At 41.6% G+C, this 13,585-nt stretch overlaps 1 protein-coding gene across 1 annotated transcript in view; it reads right to left on the bottom strand.

Moving 5' to 3' along the window:
* Nucleotides 1-4,046: 4,046 nt before the first annotated feature.
* Cenpf (centromere protein F) overlaps nt 4,047-13,585 on the bottom strand; it is a 44,885-nt gene continuing 35,346 nt past the window's right edge. The window contains exons 14-17 of the mRNA XM_036201884.1: nt 13,180-13,336; nt 11,380-11,853; nt 9,694-9,872; nt 4,047-4,823 (exon numbers count right to left, since the gene is read on the bottom strand). Of these exons, the coding sequence (XP_036057777.1) occupies nt 4,620-4,823; nt 9,694-9,872; nt 11,380-11,853; nt 13,180-13,336 (1,014 nt within the window). The 3' untranslated portion in view covers nt 4,047-4,619. The remainder of the gene's footprint in view (nt 4,824-9,693; nt 9,873-11,379; nt 11,854-13,179; nt 13,337-13,585) is intronic.

Genomic DNA, 13,585 nt, shown 5'->3' with positions numbered 1-13,585 from the left:
AGAGTGAGACCACATTTCAAATATCCAAAAAGTTAAAAATAAAAATAAAATAATGGCTGAGGGTGTAGCTTGGTGTAGAAAGCTTACCCAGGTTCCTAGGTTCAATCATTGTATGACCAGAATGTTAAAATCAAAGGAAAAGGGGGAGTTCTGGGTGTGTGGGGGGGATTAGATTTTCTGGTTTGTTTTAAAAGTGAACAATCTGCCTAACAAACAGAGCCCAGGTCACAAAGGATGAATGAGATAATACATTTGAAATGGCAAGGACCAGGTCTGGCAAGTAGGATTTTACACATTAGACTTGGGGTCATCCATTAGAGACCCGAGGCAGAAGGATAAACATGATAACCTCATTCATTTGCCAGGTTAGTGGGCATTCTTGGGGTTTGCACTCAATCTACAAGTGAACAAACTATATAAGGCTTGGGGGTACATCTCTCTGTGAGTTCCTAAAACACCAACAGAATAAGCTACATCTGTGTACACACACACACACACACACACACACACACAAACACACACACACAGAGCCGAAGCAGTTTTACACCAATAGAATAACTATGTCCATGTGCATGCACAGACACACCAGCACCACACCAACAAAGTAAGCTATTTCCATGTGCACACAGACATGCTAGTATCACCACAGACTAAGCCACCTCCATGAACACCCCCAGACATGCCCACTTTTAGAGGGTTGCTTTTGGCCACAATGTCAGAGTCAACATTAAGGACATCGTTCCCTACTGGGAGCAGCTGCTGAGCTGGCAAGGTGGCAGACATAAGGCTGCATCCCATTTGTCTATCTGGAGACCTTTATGCTACTCCTGTGAACTGGCACAAAAGAGGAAGAGAAGGATGAGGGCACATAGCAAAAAAGATTACAAGGGAAGCAAAAATGTGTCTCAGGCAACCTCATTCTTAAAATCTGTTTTCCACAGCACTATGAATGGAGATTTGTATAGTTGTCACAAATCTAATTGCCATTTTGACATATTATGAGCTAAATTTGCTTTCTACTTCAATTTAGGTACAATCTGCAATGTTGTTTCTATAAGGAAATCTATTCTGAGTTCTAAACAACCAATTTAAATATGAACTTAAAGAGCACAACTCATCTGTAAGTGAAATTGCAGCAATTGTTTTCTTTGGGTATTTTTAATGAGCCAAAAAAAAAAAAAAATGAGAAAAGTGTATGGCTCATTTGCAGGATTAGCAATTGAATGCTATACACAAATCTGTGGTGAATTAAAGTTCTTTGCTAAGTCCAGGTTTAGTCATATACAGACTGGTCTCCAGTCATCTTTTGGAGAACAGAACTTGATCTAAAACTAACCTATTATGTTGAAGGAACACATTTTTTTCTAAAAATTCTAGCTTTGGTGTTTTTAAAAGTTAGGGCTGGGGAAATGACTCAGTGGGTAAGCATGCTTGCTGCCCCAGGATAAGGGCCTGAGTTCAAGTTCCTGGCACCCACATAAAAAGCTGGGCTCAATAGCACATCAGTAACCGCAGAATAGTGGGGGCAGAGGTGAGAGGACCACTGGGGCGTGCCAGTCAGCAGCCTAACTCTATGTTCAGTGGGACACCAGATTTCAAGGGACTATGGCAGGAAGCTGGACATCAGGCGTCCTCCTCCAGCGGCCGCACTTGCATTTGCATATGGGCAGTCCTGCAGTCAGCTCAGTTCATGACCCTGCTGCCATGCTTTCCTGTCATCAAATACAGCCCCTCGATTCAGGTCAAAATAAACCTCTCCTCCCTCAAAAGTTTCTGATTATAGCAACAGGAAGTAACTAATACATGTCATCTTTCATCACATGAGAATAACCACATTCTACAAGGTTGATGGGAAACACCTTCAATGTTAAACATGGTCCAGATCTACAAGTCAGAGCTCTACCAAGGCCTGCTACTTCGTCTGGGCCACAAAAGGAGGCCAAAGCCTGGACCTCACACGTCAGACTTGAAAAAAACACAAAGGTGGCTTGAGGTGTATTTTCAGATCCGAATAATGGATAAGAGATCACAAATGTCCTCAAATGCCAACTAGCACCTGCCAACTCCAGGTTGTCAGTCTCCAATACAACACCCACCCCAACTTCCAACCACAAGAGCACCGCAAGAACATGGCACAGTGAACCTGGGACAGGTGGGAACCAGCCACTTTGTTTTCCATGTAAATTACTTTTATGATGTATGGCTAGCCTTCATGTGATTATGAAAGAACCCAGAAATTCCAAAATGACAACCAATGTTCTAAGCCCCTGGAAGTAGTTAGAAGTCATTTGCAGACACAATCCATTACCCCTTGTAGACTCAAAGGAGTGCCCTAAATGTTCCAGGTCAATAGAAACCTAACACCACTGAAAAAGACAGATCAATTTGTAATCAAATGAGAAAACTCAAATGAGTCTTGAAGGTAAACACACTGGTGTGTGTGTGTGTGTGTGTGTGTGTGTGTGTGTGTGTGTGTGTAGGGGGGTGGTTCTTAACAAACCAGGCTACACTTGAACCTCAGATGTTACTCCCTCACTAAAGATGCTATCCCACAGGAGTCCTGACAACTGTCACAAACACAAACAGCCATTTCAGTTCCAGCTCAAGGAAAATTTCTTTCCACCACACCATTGCCTTCATTGTGCAGAGAACTAAATCCCCGTATCTCTGAACTTGATTTGTTTCCCCATATAAATCAGCTGGTGTTCTATTAGTAACTCAGCCACTCTATAAGACACTGGAACCAAAACACTTATTTTCCATTACATATATAGCTTAAGCTCATGACCCATGCTGCCAACTTTCAACAATGCTGATTATAAAAAAGTCATTTTTAGGATCCAACTTCTATATTCACAGGAAAATGACTGCTATCCCTCTAAATGGTGGGTTAAATCTGAAGCTAGGCCATCCAGACACAGAGCCATATAAACCAGGGCCACCTAGCTGTTATATGGGACCTAAGCACAGCTTTTAAAACTGTGGGGGGCAACTCATGTAACTTAATTGGGGTTTAAGGGTCACACTACAGCTCAGATTCAATACTATTACATGATGTGAATTACACGTCATAACAGAGCTATGGGGGACCTACAAAAAGAGGACCCTGGAAATTATTCAGCAACACCCTGTGTGGGATCTTTCACTGGAGGCATTCCTTAAAGCTGCTGGCCTGACCCCAGCAGTCCTTCCTTGGGACCGCTTGGGACTGTGCCAGCACACTTTCAAGAAGATGGACACTGTTCAGCTTAACGCTAGTGGTTCATCTTCCAACAATGGAACTACTGTGGAACAATATTTGTACACTGTAAACTGCTCTCATTGTTAATAAAAAGCTGATTGACTGATGGCTAGGCAGGATTTTAGGGGCAGAGAGAATTCTGGGAAGGAGGGCAGAGTCAGAGGAGTCACTAGGAGACACAGAGGGAGTAATAATTGATGGAGGACAGGTAAAGCCATGAGCCACAGAGCAATATGTAAATTATCAAACATTGGTTAATTTAAATTGTGAGAGCAAGTTAGTAATAAGCCTGAGCTATCAGCCAAGCATTTATAATATTAAGTCTCCATGTCAGTTATTTGGGAACTGGCAGGCAGGAAAGAAAAGTCTGCCTACATGGAACCATGCTGGAGACTTTTTTCTTTTTTTTTAATGGCTGTTTGTGAAGGCTAGGATACCAATCTGAACTGAAAACCAATAATAAATTATCTACTAATTTCAATCCTGAAAACTTTTTTTACCCTTATTCAAAGGCACAGGGTTTTAATGTAGGTCAAATGCCTCCATCTTTACAATAGATAGAAACAATCCCATTCTTGTACCTTTGCTGATGTGATTTAATAAAGACAAGGTATCCATACTTTTATACCATGTGCATGATCAACATTCCAATGTATGCCTCATATTCAGTAAGCATAGTATTCAAATATATGTACCAATTGTTCAAACATCTTAACATTACATGGTGTCACTAGTCACAATGCTTTTATGCTTAGGAAATAATTTTTACAAAGATTTTTATGAGAACATATTTTAATATATCACCAAATACAGCCATGTATAACAAAAGAACTATGATGACTTTAACAAGAAAAACATAGTGAATTTAAACATGATCTACATCACTTCTAAGGTGTCTGCAACAATCAGACTAACTAGAAATAAATACACACCCCAATGGCCCCTCACATTATGTACAGGTTATATAAGCGGGGGTTAGGAAACACACTGAAAGAATAAAGACACCACATTCACACAGGTTCTCATTTTACTCAGCTCAAATTCTTGATCTACAACTATTTCACACCTAACACTTTACACAGGAAGATCATTGCAGGGTTTTCTAAGTGTAAATTCATACAAGCAAGTCACTATGGTGCTTTCCATTTAATTGCAGCAATTCTCAAGCTCTATCCACAACTATTTACACTGTGCTTAAGAACAAGGACTAGGTAATAGGTGCTTCCAAACTTTCCCCATCTTATGAATGGAGAGACCTGAAGGCCACATAGAGCATTAGGATTCAGTTATTTTTTAGTAATAGTGTTTGTGACTCAAGACAAGTCCCACAGGCAGACTGGCTGGTTTGAATGCTGCCACCTTCCGCAACCCTGACATTTCACTGGACATGGCAGTTTTCGTTGTTTCTCTGGTCAGGCCCAGCAGCTGGGGTGGAGGCAGGGTATCCCTGCTTGACCCTTAGGCCCTCCTTGGGGTTCTCTGCAGAGTTTCTCCCAGGAACATTACTGGTTGTGACAGACTTCTCTAGATGTTCTGGGAAGGCAGTGTGTAAATCCCCCAAGCTCTGCTGAACAACCTTGACCTGCAACATACATAATTTGTTAGAGGTTCAAAATCACATCTACATTTTTCAGTGATTCAAAATCATAGTCACATTTTTTGGTGTTTTGCTCTATAGGGGACTGAACCAAGGATGTTATGCTAGGCAAGTGGCTACATTCTCAGCTCTATTTTTACTTTGGATTTGAAACAGAGGTTCATTGAGTTGCCTAAGCTAGCCCTAAACTCACTCTATAGACCTTGAACTTGTGATCTTCATGCCTCAGCCACCCTCACTGGTGGAGTTAGGGGTCTGTACCATCAGGCCTGCTCACATTCCCACTCGCAAGGGATGAAACTGATCACCTGGGTCAGCTCTTCTGTAGGAGGGAGTAAAATCTCAATATCTCCCTCCCTGAAAACAGGAGTTAAGCCTGCCTCATTGGTACTGAATCCCTGTATTCACAGTAAGTGCAATACAAATGCATAAAACTGACTTCAGGGGAAAACAACTATTTACAACATGTCAAATCCTAGTACCCATACTAAAGTGTCAATCACACTCTTTTTTGCTTGTTTGTTTGTTTGTTTTTTTCAACACAGGGTTTTCTCTGTGTAGTCCTGGTTGTCCTGGAACTCACTCTGTAGACCAGGCTGGCAAACTCAACAGAAATCCACCTGCCTCTGCCTCCCAAGCACTGCCAGGCTCTCAATCACTCTTTTAATAGTGTTGTTTCCATACTGAATTTTGAAGACAGTTATGCTAATAATAAAGTCCAGAAAGAATAAATCCCACATGATGTTATATCTTTTAGATGAAAGAGGTTATACCAGAAAACAAAACTTTAAGAAATGGTTAAGATGTTGATGTAGTTAAGTCAAAATTTATGATATATAGAATAATGAGGAAAAATCAGGTATGAGAATAAGGTAAAGAAGGGCTGGGGAGAAGGCTATTTATAAAGTGCTTGCCCTATAAACATGAGGACCTATGTACAATTCCCAGAATCCAGATATAAAGGCTGGGCATGATAGTGCTCTAGGGATTGCTGGCTCAACAGTTTATTCTGCTTGGTGAGCTCCAGACCAATGAAAGATCCTGTCCTAAAATAAGGTGAAAGGCAAGAAAGTACATAAACAAGAAACTAAAAGCAAGAATGGAAGTTTCATATACAGGATCTTAGAGGAAATCAGAGCAACAAGGTGAGACGCGAGATCAGTTGAGCCCAGGAGTTCAAGACCAGCCTGCACAACAATGAGATGCAGCTAAAAACAAAACAAAATGAAACAAAGCAAAAGACAGCCAGACACCTAGAGGGCCCAGTGAGGCCTGCCAACCTAGATACTCAGGAGGCTAAGGGAAAAGGACAGCAGTTTACAAGGCCTGCTTGAACTTGATAACAGTGTAAATTCCAGCCAGCCAGGCAACTTAGAGAGACACTGTCTTAAAAATGAAAATTAAAAGGAGGGTTAGGAAAGCTCAGTGGTAGAGAATTTGCCTAAATGCACAAAGCCCTATATTCAATTCTGCCCAATACTGTACCTCACCCTCCAAAAAGGAAAAGATTAATACAAATTTCAAAAGCATAGCTATTTTGCAAGTACAGATAGGTCTTCAGTGCAAGTGTCCCAAGAATAACTGCATGACAGACACTCCCTAAGTAAGATTTCCAGGTACCATTTTGAAACAGGAAAAAAGAATGGAGCTTGTTTTTCCATTTATATTCTCTCTACAGGAAGCATGTGACTTTAAAGGGCAGTTAGAGACACTGCATTACAAAAAACACAGTAAATTTCAAAGCCTGCTTCTATCTCAGATCCTGTGCACAGGACACTGAAAAACCAGTAGCCAAAGACCAGGAGTTGGTGGGAAATTACCCCGTGTGAAAAGTTGAAGGGAGAAAGTTTCATTGGTACTACCATTCTTTTTTCTTTTTAAGAGAAGCATTGAGACCACGACAAGGGTTTCCCTTGAATCTATCAGTCACAGGGACATTAAGTGTTTAGGTGCATTCAGCAAAAGAAAAAAGGAGAAAAGCATGGAGAATGACAGATCAGAGACAAGGAACTGAGACAGCAAGACCCAACCAAGTGACTGCAGAACATTCATTCCTTGGCTCTTCTGACATGGAACTGAGTCAGTTTCACTCTGTGATCAGAATGTAAAGTGTGAGTGTGATGCTCATGTAGACAGTCTGCTTCTGAATGGCCCATAACCAGGCAAGGCCCTGAATCTATCGGACAGTGCCACCTCCCATCTCACCAGTGATGTCTGCACACAGAATGGGGAAAGAACAGAGATGTGGGCAACTTGCTAGAAATGAGTCCTACTAGCCGGGGATAGAGGGGTGAGATGCAATGTCCTCAAAGATCTGTTAACTGACCCTGTGCTCAAAGCCATCACTACTATTCATGTGGACAGCCCACCAAGCAGAAGCAGTCAGGGAATCAAGTCTATATAAACAGCAACTCCTTTGTCTCCGGAAGAGTAGATTTCCGGGCTTCCTCATCTCAGAGACAGAATGAACAGACCAATGCACCTAATGCATCTTCCCTACCTTGAATTCATCAGACATTAATAAATGACTAAGGAGCTATCTTGAACTCAGCTTTCACCTTAGAGGCGAATTTACAATTTTGAGTGTCAAAGTACCTGCTTTAGTAAACAAAATCTTGTTCTGTATTTTTTAAACTAAATGATGAAATATACTTCTAAGTATTTTTTACAGAGCATCTCAGAAAATGCTGACTTAAAGTGAAAATGAGTAGGCTATGTTTTTAAAATGTGAATCTAATCAGAAAGTCTCCTAGACCCTCTTTTCAAGAGGACCCCCTGCCATTCTTCAAGTGCAGAAAACTGCTTTGTAATTCATAACTGCTGGTGCCAACTAGACTGCATGTAGCTAATGCAGAGAACACAAATCTGCAGGAAACCATGGTTACTGCTCTGTACCAGCAGGCTCCACAGCAGTGTGGAGTGCAGGCCCCCTAGTGTGCAAAACTCTTTCTCCCAGGTAATAAATCTGAACACCACATGCAAACTGCTTTTACCATCAATTCCCTATAAAGGGAGGGAGGGAGGCAGGCAGGCAGGCAGGGAGGGAGGCAGGGAAGGAAGAAGGAAGGAAAGAAAAGACCCTGTGGTGACTTCATAGGACAGTTTCCTATCTTTATAAAAATCTTATTACAAAAGTCATTCAAGGTAACATTCACAACTCTGTTCATCCCACAACTATTTGCTAAATGTCAGACTTTTCATTAGACATGATGACACAGGCAACCCAGACATAACTAGTTACATACTGCAAATCAGAAGACAGATATTTGAGCAAGCAGTACCAAGGGAGTAAGGACCCTTTGACAGTGGAGTCCAGATCCTAGCTTAGTGCCTGGTTTCCTTGTAAGGGAGCCTGACATACAGAACATCTGTATCACATAAGCCTCAGACAGGAAAGAGTAGGATTTTTTTTTTTTTTTTAAACTGAGGGGTGAAGGGGAGCTCCCTATCATCTATCTAGAAAATGGCAGTCTATACTAGCTCCTACACCTGATTCCTAGACTTGTGGCTATCCCATGGCCATCAGCTCTAGTCAAGCTTCCCAGCTTCCCTCCTTCAGGGAACCTGCTATTCTACAGAGCTTCCTCAGCAGTGGGAGAAGTCAGGACCCACTCTACTGTACTGCAATATTGTTGGCAGTAGCAACAGTTGGTTCCAAGTGAGAGAGGGAATCAGACAATAATTGAGGGGAAGGAGAAAACTGCACAGGATGATACACTACTTCTACCATGAAGAGTGGACAGCTTCATTCCAGTGTATGAAAAGTTTAAAGACCCTTCCTAACTGTTAAATTCACTTTAACTTATAAGCTATGAGAAAATGTATGACAAGTTTTAACTATATATAGCATTTCCACATCAATCCAAACAAACCAATTTGCAGTGTGTTGCTGTTTTGATACAACCAATCACCAATGTTTCTGGATTCTAACACATAGGAAACACTTGTGTAAAACTTTTTGTTGTTGTTGTTACTTGAAGGTTATCCGGTGGCATACTTAAATTCTGACAAGTGAGCAAACTAACATGACAAATTGCAAAACTTCCTGAAGTTACTTTCCAAGACTATTCCCATGGTTCCCAGTTTGGGAACTACAAACAAGCTGCAAAGAGAGGTGGGAACTGTGGATGTTTCACTCTCTCAGGAATGTCAGTCTTCATTCATTCTCCCAGTGTGAAACAACACCCCCCCACACACACACACACACACACACACCCTGGAGGTGAGTAACAGTAATGGGTGTAGCTCAGTTAGCAGAATGCCCTAGTGTGCACAAAGCATAATCAGGGAGTGGTGGCACATCTGTAATGCTAGCACTCAGGAGGTGGAGGCAGAAAGATCAGAGTTCAAGGCCATCCTTGGCTACACAATGACTTTAAGCTAAGTAAGCCTGAGATTTAAAAAGAAAAGTTAAATAAAATATATGTACTGTGTGCAGAAATGGTGCTGCTAGTATGGATTACAGTATTAGGAATAAAAACTGGCTGAGCATATATTCTCCACCTTTTGCACAATGTAAAGAATAAAGTACATGGAGAATCAGAAGCTTTGATGGAAGAGGGGAGATGAATAGTGAAAAACCCAGTGACCAAAACCTGTGGCCCAAGGGCAAACAACCTTTTTAAACCTTTTAAGCCACACATGAAAATCTCTTACAAATGTGCTGAGTTTCCCCTAAAGCCCCTTCCCAGGAAGCTATTTGCAAGCAGTCCTTTGGGTAGAAGAGGAGATTAGGCCTCAGGAAACTAAAATGTATCCTTGGACTTGCTCACTCAGTCAAATACTGCAGCAGGCAACCCTGGGTCATCTAACAGACTTCCAAGCTGGCAGGCAGGAAATGACATTCACAGACTACCTTTTGTGATCTGCTGCCACCAGCTGTTGGTTTTGAGGACTCTGCAATGTTTTCTTTGCCTGGTGTTGGTGAGGATCCCACTAACTTCTGTGCGGCAAGGCGGGGGCTGGTTCTGGTTGCCAAGGTTGTTCTTCGCAGGATATATGGACTTGTCTTTCCTGTAGGAATGTCAGCAAACCCTAAGGGCAAAAGAGCTGCTTGTCAGTAATGGCATTCATTAGAGACTTTGGGTTTTTAGCCGGGCTAACAATGGAGCACAGGTGCTTGTACTTGTACAGTTTCAATAACGGTAAAAATAACTGCAAAACATAGTTTCTCCCCAGCCATAGAGAACAATGTATTACACTACATAATTGCCTTGGTGGTCATCAAATCAACTGGAAAATTAACAGGTTATCCCTTATTAGAAAGATAAAAAGCCGGGCAGTGGTAGCACACACCTTTAACCCAGTGCTTGGGAGGCAGAGCCAGGAAGATGTCTGTGAGTTCGAGGCCAGCCTGATCTACAGAGCAAGATCCAGGACAGGCACCAAGAAACCCTGTCTCAAAAAACCAAAAAAAAAAAAAAAAGAAAAAAAGATAAAAGATTTAAAAAGGCACCATGACGGGGAAAAGGATCAGGGAGAAATCACATAAAAAAATAAAAAGTCTTGCTTCTTCTATGTGGTTGCACTATCTTGCAGTCTCTAAGACAGGAGGGCAATTCACACAGCTGAACTAGGATGGGACAAGGCCAGCTCTTGTCTGGAAAGGGAGAATGGAAACTAACAGTGACTTCAGGACTTTAGTGTCTTCATATTTGCTCATGGTCTCCCTTCAGGAAAGGAACCGACCTGACTGGTGACAAGATGAGAAGGCTAGTCACAAAGACACTTCATAGGGCCCTCCACAGTGGCCTTCAGATCTAACTACAGGCAATGCTCTCAATCTCTTAGGAATAAATCCTCTTATGGGAGAGCGACAGCTAGCTAAATACTATGGAACACAGTTACCAGAACATAACTCCTCCCATCAGCTTTGACTTCAAGGTGTAGGGCCAAAGATCCAACCTGCTGAAGATATTTTTTTTTAACAGAACTACATGACTGAAGCTGGGCATTGTGGCACAAGTCTATAATCCTAGCACAAAGAGGCTAAGACAGAAATGCTTCAAGATCAAGACCAGCCTGGGCTCCACAGTAAGATTATGTTTCAAATATCATTAAGAATTAAAAATCAAGACCGAATTAATAGGGGGAAAGTCTGCTTATGTCTTAGAGACTGCAACAATATCAAATAGCCATGAAAACCCGAAACTCTTCCTTCCAGGTCAGTGTCAAGCAGCCTACTTGTCCCACTCACATGGCTCAAGAAAGGAAAAGCTGATTGAAAAAACAGCAGTTCCTAAGACACCGTCAGCAGTCATTTTCCAAGTCTACCAGCTCTTTTTATAGTGTTGTAGTTCATCTTAGGCACTTATTTTATCGCCAATTTTAAAATGAACTAGTCTCTCCAAGCAGCTAAGGCTATTATGCAATAATTGAAAAACCTAAAAAGTAGACGTTTCTATCTTTCTCCATGCTGATTTTTATGTGAAATCTCAAACTTTTGTGTTTTAATGCTAAGAATTGAATAAAGGGCCACATGCAAGCTAAGCACATGGTCTACACCCTCAGCCCTGTTACTTTGTATGTGAACTATACATACCTTTTTTTACGACTTCTGGGAGTCCCTCTATCTCAAACTTAGTCTCGTCCTTGTCCTCAGTAGGGTGAACGCTACTATTGACTGCTTTCCTGCTTTTTTTAGAAAATGTCTCTGGTGTACAAAGTGTTGTCTCACTACCATTCTCCCAAATCCCACTGGACCTTTGCCTCTTGCCTGAAGTTTTATTTTGGCCAGACGCTGAATTCTCATTGACAGAAGTGCTTGGAGATGGTGCTGGAACCGAAGAATCCAGCAAAGGAGAACAGTGGAGATGCCGTCTGGATTGCTGTGCACTCAGACGAGCAACCTGTATTTCTAGCATCTCCTTGGCTTTCTCTAACTCCTCAAGGCTTATAAGCAGGGAACAGTACTTATCCAAGTACTTTTCTGCTTCTTTCATTTTTTCTTCAAGATTTTCTTTCAGCTCTTTGTTTTCAGTCATTAATTTCTCTACATTACCATCCACAACAGAATCTGTGGGAAACAAAGTGATACATCACACACAACTTGCTGCTGCTCACAGTTATTATCACAGACAGTTCCCAGCAGGTAATCTTTAAGCCTGTTCTTTAAACTTTTCCAGGAGTTAAGGACCATTCATGTCTGAAGACTATAAAGCTCAATCTAGTAGACAAGTTTTAATAAAACCCATCAACTTAAAATTCCCTTAGAGAATTAGTTACAAGAGATCAAGCAAATGAACTTTTTATATCCTCTTTCCCTACCCCCGCCCACCTTTCCTCATCCCTTCTTTCTCCTACAAATGAATAAGCAATATAATCCAGTAATGATCATAAAGTCTATATTGTATGGTTTTGAAGACAGATACCAGCCTGTGAAAATTTAAGTCCCTAAAGTCTATGAAAACATTTTAAGAGAATACAGGGACTGGAAGGTACAAATATGGAAGAACCACATCACAGCAGGGGCCTCAGTCAGATTCTAGATGCCAGGGGTGGCAATCAATTCATGAGGAAAATTCCCAGACTCCAAAACCTACTTCAATCACACTTCTCAATGAGAAAGACCACTGAACTGTCCTGCCACACTCTGTCTGAAAGCCTCCCACACATACCAGCCACTGGCTATCCATGGAGAAAGCAGAGTGTGTGAGTGGATAGAAGTGGCATAGGTAATTATCAATGAGAAGAAAGGAAGGAAGCAGAGGGGAGGGGAGCGGGTGGGAGGGGAGGGGAAGGGGAAGGGGGAAGGGGAAAGGGGAAAGGGGGTAGGAAGGAGGAAGGGGGAGGGGGAAGGAAGGGGGAAGGGGAGGGGGGTAGGAAGGGGGAAGGGAGAAGGGGGAGGGGGAAGGGAAGGGGAAGGAAAGGAAAAAGGAAAGGAAAGGAAAGGAAAGGAAAGGAAAGGAAAGGAAAGGAAAGGAGGAAGGAAGGAAGGAAGGAAGGAAGGAAGGAAGGAAGGAAGGAAAAGGAAAAGAAAAAAGAGAAAAGAAAAGAAAAGAAAAGAAAAGAAAAGAAAAGAAAAGAAAAGAAAAGAAAAAAGAAAAATCACCCCAACAGTACCAAAATGGCAAACTCTTTATGGATACCCATTAGCAAAAGGTACCAAAGGTACCATTCAGGTTTTCCCCTATTGGAATAATTCTATTTCTAAATGTAGGCTTCGTTCTGAATTCTACAGTCATCACATGTTAAGCCCACAATTCAGAAATTACAAACTATTAAACTACTTTTAAAAATGAACACAAGACAGACTATTGAGGCAGCTTTGATGCATGCACACAGAAGTGCTGACTCTTAGAAGACAGCCTATGGTAACCACTATGCCCCAGCTAGCACCCACCAGCTTTCTGCTTCTGTGCAGCTTCAAGTTGGTAGAGCTCTTTCTGCAACATCCTCTTTTCTCCTTCCAGCTGTTTACAGGATTTGAGCAACAACTTTATTTTCCCCTGAGCACGCTGAAATTCCTTCTCAAGCTGATTATACTTAAGATGCTCTACCTACAAAACACATGTAATTTCATTTAAAACCTTGAATTTCATTTACAAGTATATAGAGAAACAACTAAAACATATTAAAGCAGCATATAGTAGAGTTAAGTTTAAAATATAACATCTCAAGATTCATAAAACCCTACTCAGCTGCCTGAGTCTCCCCCATAGACAGTGTGGGTTTGGGATTTTTTCAGCATCACATGAATCATGACTTCTAGGCCCATGACAGTATTAGATGGTGAAAATCACTACAAG

This window comes from Onychomys torridus, chromosome 11, assembly GCF_903995425.1.
Source record: "Onychomys torridus chromosome 11, mOncTor1.1, whole genome shotgun sequence".
In the NCBI taxonomy this organism is placed as follows: Eukaryota; Metazoa; Chordata; class Mammalia; order Rodentia; family Cricetidae; genus Onychomys; species Onychomys torridus.
This window is presented reverse-complemented; position numbering and strand designations above follow the sequence as displayed.